The 27,713-nt window shown below is 38.4% G+C and overlaps 2 protein-coding genes across 4 annotated transcripts in view; one reads left to right on the top strand and one right to left on the bottom strand.

Moving 5' to 3' along the window:
- Positions 1-66: 66 nt before the first annotated feature.
- On the bottom strand, positions 67-25,807 carry LOC125238786. Its single transcript, XM_048146223.1, has 13 exons — positions 25,692-25,807; positions 22,436-22,571; positions 20,924-20,976; positions 20,250-20,328; positions 19,346-19,414; positions 18,313-18,375; positions 17,818-17,892; positions 14,502-14,558; positions 12,037-12,141; positions 7,353-7,513; positions 6,955-7,026; positions 2,654-2,807; positions 67-1,645 (listed from the first exon to the last, which is right to left on the bottom strand). Exons 1-13 carry the CDS (start codon positions 25,739-25,741, stop codon positions 1,421-1,423), a joined length of 1,299 nt encoding a protein of 432 aa, XP_048002180.1. The 5' UTR covers positions 25,742-25,807; the 3' UTR covers positions 67-1,420.
- The window catches only part of LOC125238787 (aldo-keto reductase AKR2E4-like), a 42,444-nt gene continuing 25,932 nt past the window's right edge, over positions 11,202-27,713 (top strand). Inside the window, exon 1 of one of the 3 annotated variants that reach the window (XM_048146229.1) lies at positions 11,202-11,425. Coding sequence is in view for 1 of the 3 variants with exons in the window: in XM_048146224.1 (XP_048002181.1) it covers positions 25,750-25,847 (98 nt within the window). In the remaining 2 variants the exon portion in view is untranslated. Of the gene's footprint in view, positions 11,426-13,403; positions 13,465-25,716; positions 25,848-27,713 lie in introns of those variants that run through there. The other 2 variants (XM_048146230.1, XM_048146224.1) reach the window with 2 other exon arrangements.

Genomic DNA, 27,713 nt, shown 5'->3' with positions numbered 1-27,713 from the left:
CTGTCAATTTGCATACAATTTTTTTTAAGATTATGAATTTTTAAGACTGTCTGTTGCCGGCCTATGTCCATAGAAAAAAACGGTATTCAAAACGATTTTAAATTTCGTGGTTAAAATTATCGCTTATTAAAAATTTAGTTTTCCCAAACGGTTTTGTTAATTCCAAAATGGAGTCACCAGTGGTAGTCTCCAAATTCTCGGGAGGCCCGTTTTTCTTATATGGGTATAGAATTTAACCATGCCCCAAAAATTCAGGAATTCAATTTAAGAAATATGTGTTCCGAATTTAGTAACTTGCCATATATGACATAACGTCCATAACAATATTGATTGATTTACTGCCTAATTTTAACCGGCACTAAAATGGCAACTTAATTTTTACCGGTTTTTATCATAACCGGTTTTAGTTTGCTATTCGCTAGCTTATTCAAGTCACTCACATTTTATATTGTACTACATATTTCATAACTGATTTGTTTAAATAATATAAGGGAGTTTATAAAATAAATATCTACAATTTTAAACTTTTTTCAAATTTTTACATGTCATTATTAATGTAAAATTGCTCTGAACATAGGTACACGAACAGTATTAAGAACAAGTATCAAGAACACTATCATGGCAATTTGGTCTATCTATAGCTTAGACGGACTTTTGTGTAGGTATATACCTAGTCTTGTTTATTTACTAATAGACGGCCAAGCAAATCTTGTTACTAAAAAAGGCGCGAAATTCAAATTCTATGGACAATAAATTCGCCCCTACATTTTCAATATTTTTTTTAGTGTTATGGCTCGTCGATAGAGTTGTGCCTGCTCGTTCACTGAAAAGATCGCTCCCAACTGTACGATCTCTGAAGTGTACTAGTTCGTTCTTTTAGGACATTTACTACCTACAGTAGTACACCGAGAGAGCGAGAGACAAATTGTGCATATCGCGTACAGTAAACGCTCGTTCGTACTAGCCGAGAGCTGATCGGCCGTTGTTTTCGCGCGCTCTCGGTCCGAGTCAGTCTGTTCTAGTTCGGTTGCGGTCGGATCACACGGATCGCTTTGCTGTCATTGTCACTCCGCGGCGCTTCGCTGCTTTCGCTCGCATTCTGTTGCGCGTGTGTGAGTGTACTAAATGTACTAGAGTTCGAAAATCGTTTGGGAGTAGTTATGTCTAGTACAGTGCAGGGAATCGTGTCTTTTGTACTATTATTAGTACAAACCTATTCGTCGATGATTTTGCATCAAGGTTTAGGAAAGGACGCTTTATGAAGACAGGCCGGCCGTCTTTTTAGACTTGCTTAACCGTCTTTACCTTGCGTTCCTACTCTTTATTTACTAATCTATTTCCAATAATACGTAGCCGTCTCGACCCGAGGGCCCTCACTCACGATCCTACTGACTTCGCCAGTAAGAAATCTTCTTATTAGTCATGCCTTACCAAAGTCATTCTCCTCAACTGACACCGCGTTTCCTTCTGCGATCCTGCTGAACTTCTTTTCTTCTCTCTTATGCTTCCTTCTGCCGTGCTTGGATTTCTTCTTTTTGTGGCCATGTTTCTTGTGCTTAAGTTCAGGCTCGGCTGAACTGTCGGTCGGTTTCTTACGATCTGAGTGATCGTTGTCTATGGGTACCATGTAGGTTTCCTGCGGTTCCTGTAAACAGTTTATAGTTTAAACTCCTTATCCATTCAATAGTTTATTTTATTTTCTTTATTGGAGAAACAAACAGGAATAAATGTACCTACATAAAACATAACATTCGAGTTACTGAGCTAATTAGTTAAAAAGTGTGAAAACAAATACATAAATACAGAAGACTTAGAGAAAGGGACAAAACACTTTTTAACTAATCACTTCAGTAACTTTTTTATGAATAAGGGGGTAAATGTCTAAAGACAATGGAAAAGTACTCGGGCCTAAATAAATATGAGTTTCCATAATCCATTGAGTGAAAGAACTATAGGTAAAAAGGAGAGATCGAAGTAGGTTGCCTATAATCCAGGCAATGGCTAGTTGTTCTCGTTTTATTTTTCCGAATTAATACCTATTGTTGTCCTGGGCTGGGCACACTCATTCATCACGTGCCCATTATTTCGTGTGTTGTGATATTTTTCGGCGTATAAAGCAGGCGATCATTTTTCTGTGCATAATTCGCATATTGCCTTAGATAAATCCTCTTACACCAGCCAATTTGCAGATAATTCGAGTTTGTACGGTACAACGGTGGACTTTTTCATGAAATGCTCCTAATGTATATGATATCAAGCGGTCAGTGGTAACCAAGGCTCGGAACCGGTTAAAACCGGTTTATTTCGATTTTACACCGGACTTTTTAAAGAACGCGAACGTTATGAGAACTTTATTTTAACCGAAATAAACCGGTTTATTCGACGAACGGCAAAACGCACCGGCGCTGCGTAAATACCTATGTTCACGCAGCGACTTTTTTGTTTGGTTAGAACAGTATTACCAGTAGTTCTAAACAGGTTAATCGAACGAAACCTTTATGAAAGCGTTCCCTTAAAAACTGGTTTAAAAATAGCGGTTTTTCGAGCGAAAACGAAATGTTTTGCCGCAAGTACATGAAACCGGTTTGGAAAATTTACCGGTATCCGAGCCCTGGTGGTAACCATAAATTAGTAAAAATCAAGGATAACAGACCTTAGGTCCCTGTTTGTTCATAGACCTCCTTAGCAGGTTGTTGCTAGGGTCGCTAAAGTACCCATTCAGGTTGTCCCCGACGTACAGAGGGACATCTGTTGTCGTGTCAGCCACGGCGCGGAGGTACTTGCTCACCCCTTGCTGGGGGGGAAATCTGGGGGAGATAAACAAATGCTATAGCCTCGTAGCGCGCACCATACAAATTTTTGACGTGATAACGTCTAATAACTCGTTACTACGGGCTGCATGCACGAAAAATTCTTAGTTTGTAAGGAAGACATTGCATGTACGCAATTAATATTCACATACATAGCTTGACATGTAGTGAACATGGAAATTTTCACATGCCCTGTGGCAGAGCATATTAAGGATCTCCAATGTAAACACTTTATAACATCTACTGTAACGCACCATATGTTCTTGTGAATAAACTTTCAACTTTCAACAAAAGATGACGTCATTGTCCCGTTCCTCAAGGCCACCAAGCAAGAGCAAGTGGTTTGTGTATGGACGGTTGGGGTATAAGCAAAAGGGGCCCGATTTTAGGACTTAGAAAATTTTTGTTAAAAATTTTCATTTATTATTTTTGAGTGTTTGTAATTTAAAAACATGAAAGATTGCATTAAAATAAGCATCTTTTATAGAATGAAGTTGCTTGAAAAACCTACTTATTTAGGAGTTAGAGCAGTACGAAGTTGCGAATTTTCCCATAGTATTTACTAAGGCGCCAGAGACTTAATAAATTTACGATGATTTTTTTTACCAATATAACCTATGTTAATATTGGTAAATCATATAGAACACGTTTAAATAAGGATGTTTTGTTATATAAACTTTTTCTTTTCCATTAATATTTACTGAGATATTAGGGTTCTAAGATTAGTAAATGGCACTAGCACTTTAATAAAATTAACGCGTGTCTCGCAAACGGTCTAGGATACAAAATGACGACTTTTATATAGGTATAGGTTAGGTTGGCTAAATCGTTAGGTATCTTCAAACGGCCGAAGGCCAAACTGCACAGAATAGGAGCCCCGCGGGCTCCGTCAATATCGCTTTCTGTCTCTGGCGCCTTAGTAATGCTACGGGAAAATTTTGCAACTTTGCACCACTCTAACTCCTAAATTAGTAGGTTTTTAAAAAAACTTTCATTTATAAAAGATGCTTATTTTAATGCATTCTTTCAAATAAGAACAAAAAAACGTGAAAAAAGTCCCAGAATCGGGCCCCTTTTGCTATACTCTGACCGCCCCTGTCTATACTACTGTAATGTTTGACGTTATCACGTTAAACTACCGTCCGTAAACCGACTTTACAGACAACCAATTTTTTTCCTAAGGAATTTTGATTCTTATTGCTTATTGTACTTATTGAGATTGGAAAAAAAAAATATTTTATTTGTTTACATGAAAGTTAAAATTCCATTGAAACCAAATGTACTTCAGAAAGTACATTGGGTGCCAAGAGGATATGACCACACAGATTGACTGAGTCCCACGGTAAGCTCAAGAAAGCTTGTGTTGCGGGTACTCAGACGACGATATATTTAATATTACAAGTACACAGAAAACGTCGGGAACAAATATCTTTTCTCAAACATGCAATGAAATATTGTCTTTACGTTCCTTAAAATGGGCTGGGAAGTATCGCTTTTTGGGCGCAACAACTCGAGAGGACTGTAAAGGGATTTCATATTATTTTTTAGGCCTAGGCCTGCAAAGTAACTTTTTTTTATAAAATATTGTCCTTTAGAGCATTTTTTTTATATTTCATTGTATGTTTGAGAAAAGCACTATACATGCCTCGGCGTGAAAACGGATTCCCGGCCTCGTATCCCTATCCGGCCTCGCTCGCACGCTCGCTCGGCCGTATATACACACTTGGCCGGAAATCCTCATTTTCCCGGCCTCTGATGTAATGTACTATTGCTCCGTTGATAATATCCAGGATTCAAACCCAGGACCGCGGCTTAGCAGGCAGGGTCACTACGCGGTACGCGCTAAGCCAGACGGACCGGTCATAAAAAAAGATCCAACCGGTCCAGGTCGCAGGTTCGAACCCCGACTCGTACCAATGAGTATTTCGGAACTTATGTGCGAATGTCATTTGATATTTGGATGGTGATAAGCAATAATGTGTCAACCCACAAAAACTAAAAAAATGAGATTTTAATGCCATGTTATAGCTGGATTTTTAAACTTCTATTCGCAAAAATGACCTTTTCATTTTGAAAATTTTCACTATCCCAAAAGTAAAAAAATAGGTTAACACAAATCCTTTATCTTGTGTTGCCTGTTTTGCATGAATGTGTCAAGAACCTTAACTTATTATAGTAATTGGCAGAAGACATATTTAAATTACAATAATGTGTTATGAGGGTTGACTCAACGATTTTTTTACACTTGACTCATTCTTGCAAAACGCAAAAAATGACATAGTTACCCGCTATGAGACTTGAATGATTATTGCAATATAATATTTTATTCGTTGTTTTATGCTACGACCCGTGTTATAAAACATAAGTCATTATTGTTAAATTATATTCGGGTCATAAATTGTTCGTTTTTGGTGTAAGTACCATGACACTATATTGTAAAATATAACTGTTCATATTAATTTATGTTTGAATAAGTTATGACTTAGTCCATTAGTATATTTTTGCACATGAATGGTAAATTCAGTACGAAATTGAACATTTTAAGTCATGAATATACATATTCGTTATTATAATTTGCAAACATTTTTTACAAGTACCTACGTGTTTATATAAAAATCTAATATAAGCTACTATTTTTTTATAATTACTAATTACATTAAGACGTGTTAATGTATGCATAAAAATATTGTTTGATTTTTGAATACTTACTGAATGGTAGTTTATTATTTCGTTAAAGATATTTTATGTTTTGTTCTTGTACAAGTCATGAGTTATTCATAATTTAAATGACTTAGTCTATTTATTAGCGTAAAAAAATATTTTGTTGTAGGTATATTTTAGATAAGTAGTTTATTTTTTTTAAAGATGATTATTTGGTTTTTGTAACGATTTTTTGTTGAAAAAACACAGATAATTTAAATAATTATGTGTCTAGAAATGATAATTACTCTAATAGTTAATTTATAGTATTTTATTCAACAGGCGTTTAAAGGAGGTCAAGAAATATGAGTGGCGTACTTTCCACGAGTATTTTGGAGTCAGTTAAACACCATTGCATACAATACTTTTACAACGACCATGCACTTAGTTTTTAATAGTTTTTTTTAATAATTCTCGCGAAATTCACACTGTTTCCTGTATTGCAAAGGTTTGCACTGTCAGCTCAGCTGCCCAAAGCCTTCCCGCGCACGCACGCAGTATCGTTAATGCAATGCGTTGCCATGATTACAGAACCAAACAATGCGTTTTCAGTTTTTTCGATACGCACAATCCTGTAAATGACGAATAATAGTTCGGGAATAGAAAAATCATTAAAAGGTTTGATTAATAAATAATGTATTGATTCCTACATACCTAATAACATAAGTGACCATGACTGATATGTTACTTAACACTTATAAAGTTAAAAATATGCATAGATAGAGTATTTTACAACAACAATTTATGTGCTTTAACATGTTTATTTAAGACTCATAGATATTTTTAAACAATTAGCAAAAGTGGGTTAAGTATCATAACACAGTCTTGAAAAAGTTTGAGGTCGTCGAACAATTCGCAATAAAAGAAAAGGGCATTATTTCGTCGAATTGAAGTTTGTTTTGAAATTAAGCTACAATAATCACTACTACTGAACGTATTATAGCTAAAAAACACAACTATCTATATAAAAACAATTTTTTTTAAGAGAAACACCAAAAAATGAGAAAAAATCTTTAGACGCCATTTTCTCAAAATGGTTGGCGTGTGGGTTGACACATTGTTGCTTATCAGCATCCATTTGCCAGTCGCTTTTCGGTGAAGGAAAACATCGTGAGGAAACCGGACTAATTCCAATAAGGCCTAGTTACCCTTTGGGTTGGAAGGTCAGACGGCAGTCGCTTTAGTAAAACTAGTGCCTACGCCAAATCTTGGGATTAGTTGTCACAGTGGACCCCAGGCTCCCATTAGCCGTGGCAAAGGCCGGGATAACGCAAGGAGGATGATGTATTTTTTCATTATTAGCCAGGTGGGCCTACAGCTACACTGACGTCACTGACCGAGCAGTCTTGCGCCCAAAACGTTCGTGCTCATACGCGCGTTTGCCTCGCCCGAGCCAATTTGCTCGACAAGATGGCGGCCCTCAGTCAGCTGTTCAAATAAATACCTGTTATAGTTGTCAGAGTTGGGCTGTTTAATTTTCGAATCGGTTTCTTTTTTCGCTCTTTCCATTCTCAGTCTGAAAATAACAAGTTTACTTGTTTAAATATTACTAACTAGCTTTCGCACGCGTTAGAAAGAGACAAAAGTAGCCTATGTCACTCTCCATCTCTTTAACTATCTCCACTTAAAAAATCACGTCAATTCGTCGCTCCGTTTTGCCGTGAAAGACGGACAAACAAACAGACACACACTTTCCCATTTATAATATTAGTATGGATTACCAGTAGCGTTAAATAAATGCTGAAGAGACGCAGATTTTTCTTCTTCCTCTTACGGTTGGATGAATGAATGACAAATTGGTGAGGTGAGTGATGAAACTGATGAATGAATGAATGGTCTCACCTTTCAACACTATCTATCGGAGGTTGAACTTTCTCGCTCATCTGTTGAACGACATTTTCTATATCTCGCATGCGAGTTCCAATAGCATTTACTAAATGCTGGAGAGACGCTGGTTTGTCTTCCGTTTTTTCTTCTGAATCTGTGTTTGAGGGTTGATCCACCTGTAACAATTGTAGTTCATTATTTTAAGGTGTAGGTAGATACAGCGCAGGTAGACTAACGGTTAGGTAGTTAGGTAATTACTGGTCCCACCGCGAGCTAGTAAACTATGAGCTATCGGCTATAAAAACGAACAAAAGATAATCACTCCCGTGTAAATAAAAGAGACACGGCGATGTTTATCAATATCGCAGTGTCTCTTTTATTTGCACAGGAGTGCTTTATCTTTTGTTCGTTTTTATAGCCTATACGAGTAGCTCATAGCTTACTAGCTCGCGGTGAGACTGTGGTAGGGCTTCCAATACCGGGATCCCGGTATCTCGGGATCCCGGGATCCCGCCTTTTTTTGGGCACATTTCAATACCGGTATTTAATTTAGTAATACCGGGATCCCGGTATTTTTAGAAACTAACAAATTTTGCCAAATGAACGTAAATTACTCATCAAAAACGTTACATTTCTGCACCATGACGGTCGCTACACGCGTAAATCTTGCTTCTTGCTCTCGTTTCTCGATTTGACACATTCTCTAATTGGTGTTTTTACAATATTTGTATGAAAATGATAGTTTTTTCGATGATTACCTAGATAAAGATGCGTGTCAAAAGCATTTATTGAGGAGGGCCTGTCGCGAACCTTTTTTGACACATTTGTTGCACTTGTGAATTCGCACGTAAGTGTGACACAAAGCAACACGTCAAACGTTGCAACAGGCCACAGACCCTCTGTAAACAAATCGCCCTGGTGCATCTATATCATAGATAAAACATTTTACAAAAATTGGTTAATGCATACGAACTAACGTATAACGTAGCTACTCTATGGTTTACTGTGCATGTGCGTTAATGTGTTGAACTCTAGCGCAAAACTTTGCCGTAACATTCCCTATAGTAACGAAATTGGGAAATCTGAACTATCAAAATCAAGAAAATTACTTTTCTAATCCGTAGATCCGCGTAATCCGTGTTCCTATTCCGAAGTAATCATTTGATCATGATTATTTCTTAATGTGGTAAATAATAAAATTATTTATGTGGGACAATTTACCTTTTTTGGCTAATTGTTCAATGATTTGGCGGATTTATTTTATTAGTGCTTTAGCGCCTCTAGCGCCACGAAATACAAAAATACCACTAAATTGTAGTAGTAGTAGTAAGTAGTAAAACACTTTATTGTACCAGAAAATAATACAACACACAGGAAAAAGAGCTTATTACAAGTACAAAGGCGAACTTATCCCTTTAAGGGATCTCTTCCAGTTAACCTTTGAGCAATTGTACCACAGATATTGATTACAAAATATTACAATGTGTTTCCAAAAAAAATCATCTCATGTATTTCATAACATTACTTTGGTCGACTTTGATTTAGCATAATTTTATACACCATAATAATCGTATAGCAAGAGCAGAATTATGACACGCTATCGAAAAGGAAATACTGTCTCAGATCCCCCGTTAGGTACGACGACGAGCGAAGCGAGGAGGAGTGTTAGGTATCTTGCATCCCCAACACATCTGACTCGCTATCAAAAAGCAAATTGCAACTTTATGCCGCCTAAATATTATGTACAGATATTATCTGCGAAAGTAATATTCGACTAGAAGACTATTATGCTCATCAACATTATGCCAATGTACGATTCGGTATTATAAAAATCTGCTAAATGATTTATACCAAAGCATATTCTGCGTAAGGTATTTCTGCCAAGAACTATTATGCAAATCAAATATATGCGAAAAAAGTTTCTGCCAGATAATAGTGAACCATTATCTACTAAACTACAAGGTTCTATTCCGCACGAGCCTAAAGAGATCGATTTGGCAGAAAACATGGTTTGCTATGGATGGCCGCGTCTTCTTGCGAAATGTCCGATCTGGCGGCGATATCTAACTTACAGAATCGGTTCACTATTGTCTTACAGAAACTTTTTTCGCATATATTTGATTCGTATAAAAGTTCTTCAAAAATGTGGCAGGTCGTGCCGCTCGCGAATCGGCCTCCACAGTCACCAAACCCGTTGTCGAAGCAGCAATGTGTAAATCGTCTGCAATAGACGCAAAGGCCTGTGATGATAAAAGTTCTTGGCAGAAGTCACGATTGGCAGAAACATCTTACGCAGAATATGCTTTGGCATAAATCATTTCGCAGATTTTTGTAATACCGACTTGTCTGCTGTCATAATGTTGATGTGCATAATAGTCTTCTAGTCGAACAATACTTTCGCAGATAATATTTGTGCATAATATTTAGGCTGCATAATGTTGCAGTTTGCTTTTTTTTTTATAGCGAGTTGGATGTGTTGGGGATGCAAGATACCTAACACTCCTCCTCATTTCGCTCGTCGTTGCACCTAACGGTGACTCTGGGGCAGTATTTCCTTTTTGATAGCGTGTAATAATTCTGCTCATGTGCTATACGATTATTATGGTATTATAAAACTATGCTAAATCAAAGTCGAGTAATGTTCTGTAAAACAATATTCTGCCTAATGTGTCTTATGCGAGGGTGGTAGTGATAATGCCAACCAAGTTTTCTGCAGAATGACCATTCAACCGATAGTGCTTCTGCGAAACATATGCAAAGTGTGTTTCTGACTAAAACTATTCTGCCAGATGAGGGTAACCCTACAGAATCACCTGAGTAGAGCGCTCTTTCCCGCTTGCTTTTACTTATATACTGCGTCCTCAGTCCCACTCATAACAAAAATAAAGAGCACGGGGCGTAGCCCTTAGCACTATGTATACTTATAAACGATAGAAATTGAACCGACTTGGCCACATAAGTTTGCGAACCGTTTTGGGTTGAAATTGAAACATATGAAGTTCGAAATGTATTCGATTTGACCCATCACTAAGTCAGATTGGCAAGATTTCGCTGTATTATAACACTCATGAAAAGTAACAAACGAGATTTTGAATAAAAATTGTTATTTTAAGCAAATTACTTGGATTTTATACTTTCGCGATTTCAATACCGGGATCCCGGGATCCCGGTATTGAAATTACCAATACCGGAATGAATACCGGTATTGGATAAGGTCCGGTATTTGGAAGCCCTAGACTGTGGTGTAACCACTGTACTTACCTATCTTTATTAAATACATGTATATAACATTAAATAATCATCATAATATTTACTTATATACATACCTACTACATAACTACTAAATACCATCAATACTATGAATACTATAATATCTATCACACTAAACATAAATAATAAACAGAAACACTTATATAATAACATTCACTTTTACATTAAAAATTCACATGCAATATAAACATAAATAAACTTACTAAAATCAATATCAATACTTAAATCATAAACTATATCTATACAATTTACAATATTCATATTTCATACGTTATCCTAGCTACTCTATTGAATCTCCTTCGTCCGCCGCGCGGGCGCGGTGGGCGGGCACATCCGATCAGGCCCCGTAGCCGAATGGCATTTCTCCGACGCCAAACGAAAGCGATACGCCGCTGGCTCTGTCGCGCCAATACGCAAGCGCGATAGAGATAGATATCTACTAGCGCTTCGTTTCGTGAGCGTTTCGTGAGCGATTGTGCCATTCGGCTAGCCACCCAGGGTGGTCTCCGTTTGGCGTCGGAGAAATGCCATTCGGCTACGGGGCCAGGTGACGAAGCGGCGAGAGGCCCCGCGCTCGCGCCGGCCGACACGCTAGTATCCACCCAGCCGCGACGCCGACTCCACGCTGCCCCGCGCCTCACCGGCGCCCGATCCACACTTGCGCGAATTGATTGTTTATCACGTTCTGAATTATCTATTGTGCTGTGTTGTTTACGTGTGACATTTTCTGTTCAAATAGACTTCATAAAGAGAACATTTTTGTGGTTTGATTGAAGCAAGACCCGCTACATAACCCACAAGACCAGTGTCATAGAGCGGTAAGAAGGTGCGCCCACGGGCGACAAAGTTGCTCGGCGACTTTTTTGTCGCTCACGTGAGACCGCTGATTTTCAGTCCCAGACCAATAAACTTAAATCTAATACTTAACTATTATTTAACTTGCTTACTAGCTTACCCGGTGAATAGATCGCTGCCAGGGCGATGTAAGTACTTAATAATTACAGGGCGAAACGGATACAGAGATTTTTTTTTTTATTTGAATAAAAGGTTTAAAGAGCAAAACAGAATAAATTAATTTTATTCGCAACAGCGCTATCTGACCTAATACTCGTAAATACAACACTTACGAAATACTTTTGCTTGGATTTTATTTAGTTTATACAGCTATAACTATGTGGCATTCAATACCTAAAGGGTCCTTGCGTTTCATCAGAATGAATATCTTATGGAATTTTAAATGAACGTCATTGTAACGAAAAAACGTTCTTATAACGAAAAAAAAACGTCACTATAACGAAAAAAAACCGTCCTTATAACGAAAAAAAAACTTCCTAATAACGAAAAAACGTCCTTATAACGACAAAACCCCCTACTTGAAGCACTAGGAACCTTCTGGGTTTTAAAGCCACATAGATGTTTTGGTAAATACCTTTGGGACTACTTCATGTTCCTTCTCATAGTCATGCGCCTCAGGCCGCGCCTGCGCACGAACGTTGGGGGCACCCCATTGCTCTTGAGGTATCCTCGCCCAGGACTGTAAAATAAATAGTTTTAAACATAGGTACTTAAAGTCCCCCTCAATAGAATTTGTGAACAATGTAAAAAAATTAAATTTTGGAAAAACCCCCGACCGCGACATTGTAGACCGATTTTCATGTATTTAACATGGCTAAGAACAGTCCCGACTAACTCAGCTTTCAGACAAAAAAAAACTAAATCTAAATCGGTTCATCTGTTCGGGAGCTACGATGAGTCACAGTCAGACACACACACAGACAGACAGACACGTCAAACTTAAACACCCCGTCGTTTTTGCGTCGGGGGTTAAAAAAAATTAGTCATCCTAAGGCACTGGTCCCACCGCGAGCTAGTAAGCTTATATGAGCTTCTTCTTCTTTCTTCTTCTTTGCATCCTGTTATTATACCCTCTGCTGGGGTGTAGGGCTCGAATCATATTTCTCCATTTACTCCGGTCTTGGGCAGTTTGGGTGACCTCCTCCCACCCCATGCCTAGCACCCTGAGCTCCTGCTGAACTGAACGACGCCAGGTCGATTTAGGGCGGCATGGTTTGCGCTTTCCGGGTACATTCCAGGTGAGGGCCATTTTGGATAGGTGAGTATCAGGTTTTCTGAGGATGTGTCCAATCCAATGCCATTTCCGCGTCTGTATTTCTTTTTGTACGGGTGCTTGTCCAGTTATTCTCCATAAGTGGGCGTTTGTGATCCAGTTAGGCCAAAAGATACGCAGGATCTGCCTCAAGCATTTGTTCACAAACACTTGGAGTTTTGACATTAGGTCTTAGCGGACAAACCAGGTCTCACACCCGTACAGTAATACGGCCTTTACATTGGAATTGAAAATCCTCAGTTTAGTTCTTCTAGTCAGGGTCGAGGAGCTCCACACCGGTTTATGAGCGGTATATGAGCTATCGGCTATAAAAACGAACAAAAGATAAGCACTTCCGTGCAAATAAAAGAGACACGGCGATATTGAGAGCTGGCCGCTGGGCGAGTAACTATACTATAAACATCGCTGATCGATCCAGACACCATACTCACTTTAGTTTAGGTATATATTTAGGTATTTTTAAATTCATGTCCTTTCTCGTATTAAATGGAACTCAAATCTATTAGCGACAGTACGTAGGGTAGTTTCTTCGAATTAATTTGACATTTATAAAAGCCAGTTGAAGGTAGATCGATTTGATGGCTGCTCATTGCCCTGTGCGCAAGCTCGTTCGTCGCGAAACTCAAAAAAACTCGCTAAAATTGTCGATTGAGGTGATCAACGTCTCCAGCACCAGCCCGCCATCGAGGAGAGTCGGTACCGACCAGCTGTTCGCCGAGCGGAGACAGGGTGAGTTGGCCTTTCGATTTGATTCGCTTTCACTGGCATAGATCGTTAGATTTTCTCAACTACAATTTCCCTACTCGAGGGCGATTGTTCAATCGCCGTGTCTCTTTTATTTACGCAGGAGTGATTCTTTTGTATTGGTGAGATATGGCAGGTCGACTGTTCTCGTTTTTGACGGGCGGTAACTGTGAGGTAACCGAGAGGGGATGGGCGGCACTTTCAGCGGGGAGCGGGAGTGGCCATACTGTACGATAGTACTCTTTATTATACTGTGCCTTTACAGAGTGGTACTGAAACTTGAGCAGTTTCATGTGTTCTTTCTACTTACCCCTTTTGGAAATACAGCCGTGGGTTTATTTAGGTATGTAATTATACTAATTATGTATATTCTGTTGAAATCAGTGCTATATTCGTCTAGCGCTCTTCATTCAGTTCTCATCTATAACATCTATTCATTAAGTATAGCAAAGACATATATTATAACTCCGTATAGACAAATAAAGTCTAAGAAAAAAACGTACCTCAGTACCATACAGAAAAAGGTACGGTGACCTAGATGGCATTACACCTTTGGGGTACGCTCAGCTAGATGGTGCTATTATTAATATTTGACATTTTAAGACATATCAAGCTAGAATATCGGCCAAATTGTCAAAACTGAGGTTCAAAAGTTTCAAGCCTCTGTGTCAACTTGTCAAGAGATGGCAGTCTATGCACTGTGATTACAAATTTTACTTCGAGGGTAACTCTCTATAATAGGTACTCGATCCTCTTTGAGTATAGTAAATACCATCATATATATTTTTTAACCCCCGACGCAAAAACTACGGGGTGTTATAAGTTTGACGTGTCTGTCTGTGGTATCGTAGCTCCCGAACGGATAACCCTATGTAAATTTAGTTTTTTTGTGTCTGAAAGCTGAGTTAGTCGGGACGGGAGTGTTCCTAGCCATGTTTCATGAAAATCGGTGTACTAATGTCGCGGTCGGGGGTTTTATCAAAATTTTAATTTGGTGGTTAGGTTATTTATAAATTACTTACTCTTGTATTTTTTTTCTCTGGATTCGGGAAGAAGCGTTCCTCAGATACCGGGTCAACCTTAAATAATAAAATTAATTAAAACTCTTTTATTATGTAATATATTATCAAAGTATAAGTTTAAATAATTAATCGCCAACTACATAGAATAGAAAAAGTTTTAATTTATTTTGTAAAACTTAGACCGATTTTTAACATTTGACTGAACACAAATAAACAAGTTATTTAGATACATTAGCCCCTCACTAGCTCGGAAGCACGTACCTATTTTATTATTTAATGACAGCGGGTAAGAACGCATTTATCCACTAGTGAATAAAGTAATTTGACCTTAAATATAGTCAAAATTTCTGCTTAAAATTTGATAAAAGTGGGTGAATCTAGTGATGAAGATGATTTACCACCTGTGGAACTACTGGAAGCATGTGATAAACGCGTTTTTGCATTGTATTTTCCTCGCTATAGTAAGGGGAAAAGTTCTGTGTCACACGGGTGCAAATGTACTTTACTTCTCGTGTGCTGAAAAACTCTCCAACTCCAGGATTAATTTAAAATACAACTTTGCACCATTGTATAACAAATAACTATTAAGTAATATCAAATCACAATAAGATGTTGAAACAGTATACATAAATATAAATATACCTACTGATATTTGAACAATGACTGTTCATTGAAAAGTATAAAAACTAGCTTTTACTTATGGATCATTTACCTACGCTAAAATTATATATTTAAGTATTGTACTTCAAAATATAAAAATATAAAACATAGAAAATGCCATGAAATGGTATCTCGTTGCACAATGTAACATAGTACTTACAATTAATAATAGGATCATTCTCTGAAAATATGTTTGCGATGTCTAATTGCCATGACTATTATAATTTGTATGAAATACAGTACAATCTCGATAATCCAGGTCTGTTGCTGACACGGAGGTGCCGTTTATTGGAAATTAGAGCCATTCTCTATATATTTTCATATTTTTAGGGTTCCGTAGTCAACTAGGAACCCTTATAGTTTCGCCATGTCTGTCTGTCCGTCCGTCCGTCCGTCCGTCCGTCCGCGGATAATCTCAGTAACCGTTAGCACTAGAAAGCTGAAATTTGGTACCAATATGTATTTCAATCACGCCGACAAAGTGCAAAAATAAAAAATGGAAAAAAATGTTTTATTAGGGTACCCCCCCTACATGTAAAGTGGGGGCTGATATTTTTTTTCATTCCAACCCCAACGTGTGATATATTGTTGGATAGGTATTTAAAAATGAATAAGGGTTTACTAAGATGGTTTTTTGATAATATTAGTATTTTTGGAAATAATCGCTCCTAAAGGAAAAAAAAGTGCGTCCCCCCCCTCTAACTTTTGAACCGTATGTTTAAAAAATATGAAAAAAATCACAAAAGTAGAACTTTATAAAGACTTTCTAGGAAAATTGTTTTGAACTTGATAGGTTCAGTAGTTTTTGAGAAAAATACGGAAAACTACGGAACCCTACACTGAGCGTGGCCCGACACGCTCTTGGCCGGTTTTTTTTATGTATGTCGTTTAAAAAGACCGCTAAAATGATAAATCTAAAAAATATTCTACCATTATCTGGGTTTTAGCCACTTTTAAAGTCAGACTGATAATTTACGCATAGATGGTAAACTATCACTTGCATGACTTGCATCTATATTTTAGCGCAGTATTATAAAGAGTACTATCGTACAGTATGGCCACTCCCGCTCCTCGCTAAAAGTGCCGCCCACCCCCTCTCGGCTACCTCACAATTACCGCCTGTCAAAAACGCGAACAGTCGACCTGTCATATCTCACTCATACAAGCATAGTACGCGTTCACCTACACGAGCTTAGACTGTGTGCTGGGAACGCGCCTCTTTCATATATTTGATCGCCAGTGTCCAAGGTGTAATTTTAGTGTAGTCTATACTACTGGACGTTTCGGACCATCGAAGTGCCGGATTATCGAGATTGTACTTTATGGGTCTAGGCTATCAGACTATAGGCATATTTTCAGAGAATAATAGGGAGATAGTAGAAAAAAAAATCCGAAACCAAGCCCCACAAAGTCCTAGTAAATCAAAAGTCAGTTCCGTAAATGCTACCATTTTGCATCCAAACGTACTGTATCCCTTTCGGTTTGACTACGTTTCTTACTGTCAATACTAGTCTACGTTTGTGCTCCGGCACATTCTCGTTAACTAGCACTATTTTTGGTTTATTAGGGTCCTGTTTAACTACCCTACGTCTATGGATATCATTTGTGTCAAACTTTAATGTATGCCCATAGTCCTGAATAACTACAGTATTTTCTTTATCATCCAGTCCATTGATTTCAAGTACGTTTTCCTTATTCCTTAATTCTAGTTCCTGTAATCTTTCTTGCAAATCTTTGTTGTGTTCTTCTTCGTTCCTTATTTCTAATTCTTGGAGTCTTTCCTGTAGATCTTTATTATGTTTTTCTTCGTTCCTTTTTTCTAATTCTTGTAGTCTCTCTTGCAAGGCTTTATTGTGCTGTTCCAAGTAAATATTGTTCTTTTCCAGTGCCTCGATTTTGCTCAGTGATTCTTTCTTGTGTTCCGTCAGTTGTCGGTACCTCACTGCGTAGAACTGGACGTTGTTTGACAGCTCTTCCATTTTCCTCACAACGTGGTGGAGTACCGTCAGTTTTTTATTAAATTCAGCTAGAACCTTTTCTTCTTCTTCGCTAAGGTTTGCGTCTATGTCTGATGATTCATCCCTCCGTGTGGTCTGTAAGAAATTTTTTCACATCACCATTTCGGAATAGGGCTTTTTCATCTCCGTTAGGAGGGATCAAAATTACACTTGTTTATTTAAAACATTTTGTTACTTATCAATTCAGTTTAAAGAACAATTTCCTGGTTGGTGATGTGAAAAGCAATATATGTCACATGGAAGCAAATGTTCATATTTTAGAATTCTTCGGTTTGTTTAGGATTAAATGAATGGCTTCGCCGTTTTTATGCACTTTTGCTCCCTTGTGACACAAACTCCTATTGACACTCTTAGTACACTTGTATTTCAATTAAAAAAAATACTTTGTAGATAAATTGAGATAACACATATTTAAAAAAAAACCGGTTTGCTGGGAATTAATTCCTCAAATACAGATGTATTTCGAAAAGGGTTTCCTTCGTATTTTTCCGGAAACGTTCGTATTTGTCATGCTAGTTCAGTCAATGTCAGTACATCTTGTACTGAGACTGACTGAAATAGCATGACACGTTCGTACGTTCCCGTGAGAATACGAAGGCAAATCTTTCCGCACTACATCTGTAGCTTTTTTTGCTTACCTTTTGTTTTTTCCCTCTTTTGTTCATATTTGTATACTGCTCATCAGATGATACCTCCGGGGTAAACATGGGGGTCTGTAAAAGCAATAATGGTTAATATTGAAATATTGATTACAAATTAAGGCAATTTTAACTATAAAACGTAAGACTCAAACATATTTAAAAATATTTTAAGCGGGGACGTGAGTAACCCGCTTAAAATATTTTTAAATAAACTAAGGCAAGTTCACAACTGAATGAGACCAGCTTAGGACAAGTGGCGTAGAGAGGCCTACTAGGCCTATGCTCATAAAAGGCTGATAATGAAGGCACGATTGAAAAAATCAATCGTTAGGTATTTGTTTTACAATGGGGTTTGTTATTTAATCGCCCTTGCCAATACTGATACTCGACTCGAGCAAGCGATTCGAGCGTTGAGCAAATCTTGAGCGTGTTGAGGTGTCTTCGTAAACGTTTATGAATAAGGTGGCACAGAAAACTATAGACGATGCTTACCTTACGTGGTCTTGGATCTTTTAGCGGTTTGTAAGGTGTCTCGTCGTCTGATGTTTCTGGAAACTAGAAAATGGAAGAATTTAACGAAATTCTAACTTGATTCAAAATATTTTCAAGACACCATATGGTAAAGGTTCTCTTAGTACTTCGAAAAGCGAGTATCAACGTTGCATTTTGTCTACAAGAGTGCAAAGTGATTTCATACAAATTTTAACTTGATGTCCAAAGCTGGCTTGCTGAATTGACGTTTAGTTGATGATTTTGAGTCATAAATCTTTAATAAATTATCTTTCCAGTTTCCATAGATAATTTAAATTTTCCGTAGTTTATGTGCGAAATGTCTTGATATTTGCCAGTCGCTTTTCGGTGAAGGAACACATCGTGAGGAAACCGGACTATTCCAATACGATACGACCTAGTTACCCTTCAGGTTTGAATGCTCAGATAACAGTCGCTTTCGTAAAATTAGTGTTAACGCCAATGCGGACCCCAGGCTCTCATGAGCCGTGGCGAATGCCGGGATAACGCAAGGAGTAAAAAAAGACAATTTAAAATTCGCGCCTTTTTTCGTGTCACGATTTTCTTGGCCGTCTATATCTTGGCCTGACTCTACGATGATGGATGCAATAGGGTTGTAGTACATGTACTAATAGTACAAAAGACACGATTCCCTGCACTGTACTAGACCGAAATACTCCCAAATGAATATGCTGTCGAGTACATTTAGTACACTCTCACACGCGCAACAGAATGGGAGCGAAGAGCCGAGGAGTGACAATGACAGTAAAGCGATCGGTGTGATCCGACCGCAACAGAACTAGAACCGACTGACTCGGACCGAGAGCGCGCGAAAACGGTATCAGCTCTCAGCTACGCCATATGCACAATTTGTCTCTCGCTCTCTCGGTGTACATACTACTGTACTAAATGTCCTAAAAGAACGAACTAATACACTTCGGAGATCGTACTAGTTGAGAGCGATCTTTTCAGTGAACAAGCAGGCACAACTCTAGATGTAATGGTTGGTTGTTACCTTGTGGTCCCTCTGTGATGTCCTTTTGTCTGAAGCATACATGCGCTCCTCTGAAATTATCTCTGGGACCTTTAACAATAGACAAACTTATTAATAGACATTTTGTCAATCAATCAATCAAAATATTTATTTGTAATAAACTTAAAAACTACACGTTATGTAAAAGGTATGGCTAAAACTACAAATGTACAAAGGATTGGTATAGTATGAATTTTCTGAGATGAACGTTTCGCTTTAGCCGTAATCTGTTAAACAAAGGCCTTTGTGTCTATTGTTGACGGCGGCTAGCTCCCGTTTAAACGGCACGTGCTATAGTCTCAGTGTAGTTAAAAAGCAACTATCATGATAGTAATAAGGTTCAAATCCATAAAAAGCCCTTTCGGAGAAAACACGTTTTGTCATCTTCAAAAAAAGTTACCTGCATACTGCAAAACTGTTAAATAAATTTGAACCTTATTGCTATCATGATAGTTGCTTATTAACTACACTGAGACTTTAGCACGTGCTGTGGAAACGGGAGCTAGCCGCCGTGAACAATAGGAACAAAGGCCTTTGTTTAACAGATTACGGCAAAAGCGAAACGTTCATCTCAGAAAATTCATACTATAAGTTTATCACGAAATGGTCCCGACTCAGCATAATGCTGACCCGGAGGTCAGCGCTGATCTTTCGACGAAAATATATAGGAGATTAGGTAGTTATGGAATAATAAGTGAAATAATAAAAAAAAACCCTTTCGTGTTAAAGGCCCAAAGTAGACAAAATGGCGTTGATCACTTCAGCTCATCAGCTTGTCGAAGCGATCAACACCATTTTCTCTACTTGTGTGGGTTTATTTCATTTATTATTCCATAATTAATTTCTTAATGATACTAAGATTTCATGAAATAAAAGTTGCAAATACCTTTTCAGTGACGATATGCGCTTCCTCTGCTTCTATCTCGTTGGGCCGGTCAACTTCGTCAGCTCGCGTCAAAAACTTGCTGAAAACATCATATGTATTATTATACAAGTTGTTTTTATCGGACACTTCCTACCCGTGTGGTGACGGGTTAAGAATTTCAGGCTTTCAGGCAGGCAAGAGGCTGGCAACCTGTCACTACAATGTCACAGTTTCGTTTTCTTTCAACGCCTTGCCAAGAGTGGCACTGAAACTTTAGTTTTATGTGCTCTGCCTACCCCTTTATGGAATACGGGCGTGATCGTATATATGTATATACATACATACGTACAACATACATACAATCACGCCTGTATACCATATAGGGGTAGGCAGAGCACATGAAACTATTAAAGCTTCAGTGCCACTCTTGGCAAATAAGGGGTTGAAAGAAAACGAAACTGTGACATTGCAGTGACAGGTTGCCAGCCTCTCGCCTACGCCACAATATAACCCATATCCCACAGTCGCCTTCTACGACACCCTCGGGAAGAAAAGGGGTGGTGAAATTGTATGTACTCGTATATGCTTTCTACAAAGGGAACAGAAAATGGGACAGCCTTTGCAATTTGAAAAGGGTCTTCGGTTTTCGGATTAAATCGGGAAAGTAATCGTAAAATGGACACTGACGGTCTTACCTTTGAATTTCTGTTTCGATAGGTTTTTTCTCATTGTTAGTCGTTAGAGCAATCTAGAACAATAAATATTTGCACCTTATAAAATAGTTCTTATACGGGCCTGGGAATGGGCTAAGTACTTAAAACTCCTAGTACTATCATCATCCTTGCGTTATCCCGGCATTTGCCACGGCTCATGGGAGCCTGGGGTCCGCTTTGACAACTCCTATTATTATATTTAAGTTTCGCTTCTTTAAGGCACTTTTGCTCAACTTTCGTGTGACGCTCCGGGCCTTCGACCATAAGCGGAGCTCAGCCTTTAGCTTTCGCAAGCCCCATCGCTTCGCCGGCGACGCTTATCAACACAGTTATCTAACTTGGTAGAACACCGCTTCGCTTCTTAAAACACTCGGGGACGGCAATTCGTCCTATATAATTTAGTAAGTCAAAGAAGACTAGACTGAAGCATAGAGGAATAGTAAGGGAAGTGTTGTTTTTTTTTTACACGCGTCAATCATGCGTCAAGTAGCGTAAATTATCAGTACTGCTACTTGTCAATAGATGCCACGACGAACGAAGAGTCTAATGCTCACCAATTTTTAGCTAATATTACAATAGTACTAATCAGTATTCTGTTTTCAATTCCTTCTGCTTGTAATATAAGTTGTAAACTGTTCTAATATTAAATTTTTGGCAGACGAGACACAGTTGCCACCTAGTATCGAGTAGTGGTACTGATAATTCACGCTATTTGACGCGTGATTGTCGCTAGATGTCACTTAACTATGCCTATACAAATAACCCGCATTTGCTGGTGTAGGTCACAACTCTTCCCTTACTAATATTCCTATATGGCTGAAGGCAAATCCAGGAAAACTTGAAGAAAGACCAGGTCAGGATCACCATACACCGGTCGTATTAAGAGGAATGCTATGAAAGTGAAAGAAAAAAAAGACGGTCAAGTGGAAACCCGTAGTCTATGCCAATCCCTCTCGGAAACAGGACGTAACTATGAATTGAAATAGATATCATACACGAAAGAAAAAACGACAAGGCCCACTGGTGGCCGAGGCGGGAATCGAACCCGGGTCTTCAGCTTACGCGGCTAACGTCTTTACCTCTAGACCACCCGCCCGCCGTGGTACCCGACGAAATGTCTCTAGTGTATGTTATCTCTGATAAGGCTAGGCACCTTTTTGACCAACTCTAAGGGCGAGCAAAGTGCTTGCACCTCCTATATGAATCCTTTGCAGGATTATGATGTAGCGAGAGTGATTGTGCTGCCATCTATACAACTAGGGAACAAATCAAATTATTTTATTGAATATTTTTGGGTTTGTTCTTTTTTTCAAGTAGTCACACACACTACTATATATACATTTTATTATAAATTGAAATAGATATCATCATATCATACACGAAAGAAAAAACGTCAAGGCCCACTGGTGGCTGAAAAAATATTCAATAAAATAATTTGATTTGTTCCCTAGTTGTAGGACGTAGCTATGTTTAGTTGGATTTGTCTATAATTACCACTATATCCGGTCCTTGTGGAGCCAATGAAGCCCTTTTGACGGGCTTGTCACAGTCCTTCTCAGGGGTGGCTCGACGGTCCACCGACTTGTCCTCCGATAGCTCGTAAACTGGGCCCGTTGGGACTGGGCCGTTTCTGGGAACAATGAATTCAAATTAATAGTGTTGAAAGAAAACGCTTTTAAGAATGATCATGACGCTTTTAGAAATAGGTTTAACGTGGACAAACAGAGAGATTTTAATTATACATATATACATGTTAAACTTTGACATTGTGTAAGAGCGTGCGACTTTCGATCCGGAGGTCGCGGGTTCGAACCTCGGCTCGTACCAATGAGTTTTTCGGAACTTAATGAACTTATGTGCGAAATGTCATTTGATATTTGCCAGTCGCTTTTCGGTGAAGGAAAACATCGTGAGGAAACCTAATTCCAATAAGGCCTAGTTACCCTTCGTTGCACGTTGCAGTGCTCTCCACTCAGGCCGATCTTTTGCCTTCCTAAAGGATCCCTGGAGCCAAACGCGTGTGACCTTCTTGATTGTGCTGAACCAGCGCGTGGGTAATCTGGCTCTTTTACGATGACCCTCCACTGGTCCGACGATCAACGCCTTCTCAAGGCTGCCAGGATCTCGCCTGGCCAAATGGCCAAAGAAGCCTATAATTCTCTCCCGGCAGATAGCAGAAAGGCGAGTATTGATATTAAGCTCTTGTAGAATACATACGTTAGTGCGACGTGCTGTCCATGAAACTGTCACTGCTATAGACTCTGTGACTTTTCACACACGTACATTATTGAGCTTAGGGAATAATTTGTAACGTACTTAGGTAAGAAGCTCTCATCCACAGGAGGCGGTTTCTTCACCTTGTGCTTGTCTCCAGGGTGCTGCTGGGAGAGTCTCTTCCGTCTATCCTAACAGTCAGATCCAGACTTCTGGACTACAGATACCTATTGTTGTTTGTCCTAGGACACCCCATAGGTGCATACTGCATAGGGCCTCCACAAGATTATTCCACGCCTTTCTATTTTGAGGTGTACCCTTGTTTCGCCGACAAACTTTTCATCGAATATCATTTCAACGACAACAAAACATCGAAAGTTTAGTTCGAGTAAAATTGTTTCGTGTAATTTTGTTTCAACTACTATTTATTTGAAATTTTCTTAGTTATTATAAATACTATTCAACTAATATTTCTTCATCGCTGATTCGTTTCTTTTTCGTTTAGTACTTCAAATAGCAGAACTACAAAACATCGCAATTCATTTATTCGACGTATTATTACAAAAATTTCTCATTTGTCGTACTACACATTTATAGATGTTTCTATTCTAAGAAACTTCAAATTATCGATTTCATCGTGGCACATCACATACGTCTATAATTAAACTATGACCATTGGCTTTAATCCTATATTAGAGTAGGTTTAGGTTAGAAGTGTGATCATACAGAAACAAACGGCTTACTAAGTAGGTTTAGGTTAGATTAGAATTGCGACCTTCACAACAACGAATGGCTTTTAAATTAGGTTTAGGTTAGGTTAGAACTGTGACCACACAAAAAAAACCGGCCAAGTGCGAGTCGGACTCGCGCACCGAGGGTTCCGTACAAACCTGCATTTGATATGAATTTCAACTTGATAGCTCTACGCGTTCATGAGGAAAAAAGTAATAAGTTTATATTTATTAAAAAATATATATTTTGTAATGTAACTAAAAATTTAAGGTTTTCGGAATTTTTCCTTTATGTGTGCTATAAAACGTTGCTTCATGCCAAATTTCAAGATTCTAGGTCGACTGGAAGTACCCTTTAGGTTTTGATTCCCTTGCGAGTACTTGCGAGTTTCAAAATATGCAGCTTAAATTGCTGTTTCTTTTGATTGCGTTGACATAGAAGTTTGATTGATTTTGTTACAGCTTAAAGGTATTATAGACCTGAGTATTTGGTATGAATTTCAATTTAATACCTCTACGCGTTTATGAGGAAATGGGTAGTAAGGTTAAAATTATTAAAAAAAAAAATATTATGTGATGTAACTAAAAATTTATGGTTTTCGTAATTTTTCCTTTATCTATGCTATAAGACGTTGCTTCGTACCAAATTTGAAGATTCTGAGTTCACGGGAAGCACCCTGTAGGTTTTGATTCCCTTGCAAGTGTCGAAAATTTGCGGCATAAACGGCTGTATCTTTTGATTGCGTTGGCTTAGAAGTTTGATTTTTTCACAGCTTCAAGGGACAGTAGACCTGAGTAATTGATATAAATTTCAGCTTCATACCTCCACGCGTTCCTGAGAAAAAGGGTCTTGACAGACGGACGGACGGACGGACAGACGGACGGACAACAAAGTAATCCTATAAGGGTTCCGTTTTTTCCTTTTGAGGTACGGAACCCTAAAAACAAATAGTTTACAGAGTAGGTTTAGGTTAGGTTAGAACTGTGACCACACATAAAAACAAATAGTTTAGAGAGTAGGTTTAGGTTAGGTTCGACCTGTGATTTACACAGGAGCAAACGTATTGCAGAGTAGGTTTAGGTTAGGTTAGAACTGTGACCACACACAAAAACAAACAGTTTACAGAGTAGATTTAGGTTAGGTTAGAACAGCGACCCCACACACAATAACGATTTTTATTTAAAGTAGGTTAGAACTGTGACCAATCAAACAGTTTACAAATTGTAAAATTTTAGAAAAAATCATAATTGAAATAATGTTATGCGTAATGAATTGTATTTAATGTAAAACAAAATGAAATGAAAAAACACGAAACGAAATACCGCGATATAAAGTATACTCGGAATAACTTATCTACGAAATAAAAGTCTACGGTTTGATTTTACTTGTATCGATTGTTCTACGATATAAACTGTCGATGAAATGAAATTATTTGAAACGTTGTCTTTGAAATAATATTCGAAGAAGTGTCTGTCGGCGATTCAAGGGTAAACCCTATTTTGAGCCACCGCCTTGGCCTCGTTCCAGCTCAGTCCAAATTCCCTGACCAGGCTAAAATACTAGGCTGACCAAACATGTGGCGTCCTGACTTCTGGGCAACTAACAGTCATCTAGGGAACAAAAAGTAACTTACTTAGGCAAGGAGCCCCCGACAACAGGAGGCGGTTTTTTCATCTTTTACATGTGGTGGTATGATTCCAAGGTGCTACCGGGAGGCTCTTCCAACTACTCTTCTAAGTCTATTCTAAAAGTCAAGTCCAAAATTCTGGACTACAGATGCCTAGGAGAAGAAAGTGTGACTTACTTAGGCAAGAAGCTCTCGTCAACAGGAGGAGGTTTCTTCATCTTGTACATGTGGCTCCATGGTGCTGCTGGCAGGGTTTCCCAGGGCTGCCCTAACACTCGGGTCCAGACCTCACCACGGACGACGACCAAGCACCTGCAGAAGGAAAGTAATCAGGTTAAAGGGTAGATATAAAGAATAAGACAGGAGAAATAAAGAATAAGAGTAATTTTGACATCATTTTCAGATCTGACTGACTTCGATTAGAGCGCACTACGCCCGATTTAACTCCATGAAAACAGATCCGTAGATAGATAATATATAGCAGTAGAACTATTAAAAAAAAAATTAAAAAAAAATAATTTTAATTAAAAAAAAAGAACTATTTGAATGGTATGTTACGCACTACATCCATCCGATCTCTATCCTCCGAATTCCTTCCGTCATTCTTCGGATGCAGTGCGTAAACTACGATACAAATAGTTACTGCGGTTATGACGACTCTTATTTTCATTGATTCTGATTCTATTTCAATATTTATGATTCAAAATAATCATTTGTAGGTAAATTCTACCAACCAGCTCAGGGCATCAAGTTAAAATTTGTATGAAATTACTTTGCCCTCTTGTGGATAAAATGCAATTTTTCTATCCGTTTTCGAATAGCAGAATTGATCTTTACGAGTTGGTGTGATGAAAAAAATATTTTAAGTTCTAAGTAATCCTCCAGTAGTGTAAATGTACTATCAGCTGCAAAAGTGCATGGAGAAATTATGAATGAATTCATTGATAAATTCGCCAAGCACTTTTGCAGCGGATAGTACATAGATTATTGTCTCGTCTCGTAATTTAGCTGGAATAGCTGGACATTTAAGATAATCACCTGAGTCTCGTGCAGCAGTAAGGGAACTGCATGTTTGTATCTTCGACTACTTCTTCACATTCTATGGCTGACTCTGGAGCCTCCACACGCTTGCACCTGAAAAGTATATGAATATATTATAAGATATAACTACTGGCAAACCAGGGGCTTATAAAAAGCTTGTGTTTGTTTAGACAAACAAATATTTCTATACATGTTCGTTGCTTTCTGAATCAATATGGAAAACACATAGAATCTGTTTATATTAACTTTGCACAAACTTGTCGGCAAAACAGATGCCTCTTGCCAGGAAGATATGTACAATAGGGAGTGATGACCTATACTTACATTAGGTCGTCCAAAAATACTGAACACATATTTTTCGCTTTTTCTAATTAATGAAAAAATACAAAGATATAAAGCATCAAAGTTCCGGACTGGGGGCTTGTGACGTCACTTCTAAGTAATATCACAGAATATATAATAGTACAAGTACAGAAGGCTCACTCCTTTGATGTTCACAAAACGCCGCCATTCTAAATTCTTACCTACATTAACAAACGGACCGCACGCGTGCAGACGACATTGAATTCTATTGCGCCGCGCGAAGGTCGTCGCCAGTGAATGGGCCGCGAACTCGCGGCCGCCGGCATGTACTTGTAGCGCGGTGAAAGGATCGCGGAGTGAGCCGCCCCTGGTAATATTTGTACCTAGGCGTGACGTCACGTAAAACTTCAACGCACTGTACCGTCGTCATTTTTCGTTTACGACAAAAAAGAAAAAATACGTGTCTAAAATTATTAGATAATTTAACTGACGGACTAATTAGTTTTCTTTAGTCTTCTCGCCTATAAACTCTAATGTAGTCACTTTAAACTCTAATGAAATGAACTGCGAATAAGAACATAACCGACAGTGAATGTAAATGGCGAGGATCCGCCCACCAGGTTGGCAACGATATGTACAAGAGTACAGACTACAATGCTTTTAGTGCGCACCATCTGTAAGATTCTAACCCCCTTAAATTATTCATAAACGTACTCTAATGTTATCCAGTCGATAAAGTTCGTTTGTCCTTTTCTATCACACCAATAAATCGAAAAGGGACAGACGAACTTTATCGGCTTGATAACTTTAGAGCACGTTTATGAATAAGGGGGTAAAAGTGTAACTGTACGATCC

This window comes from Leguminivora glycinivorella, chromosome 24, assembly GCF_023078275.1.
Source record: "Leguminivora glycinivorella isolate SPB_JAAS2020 chromosome 24, LegGlyc_1.1, whole genome shotgun sequence".
Classification (NCBI taxonomy): domain Eukaryota; kingdom Metazoa; phylum Arthropoda; class Insecta; order Lepidoptera; family Tortricidae; genus Leguminivora; species Leguminivora glycinivorella.
The sequence above is the reverse complement of the archived record's forward strand: the minus strand, read 5'-3'. Positions and strand labels throughout refer to the sequence as shown.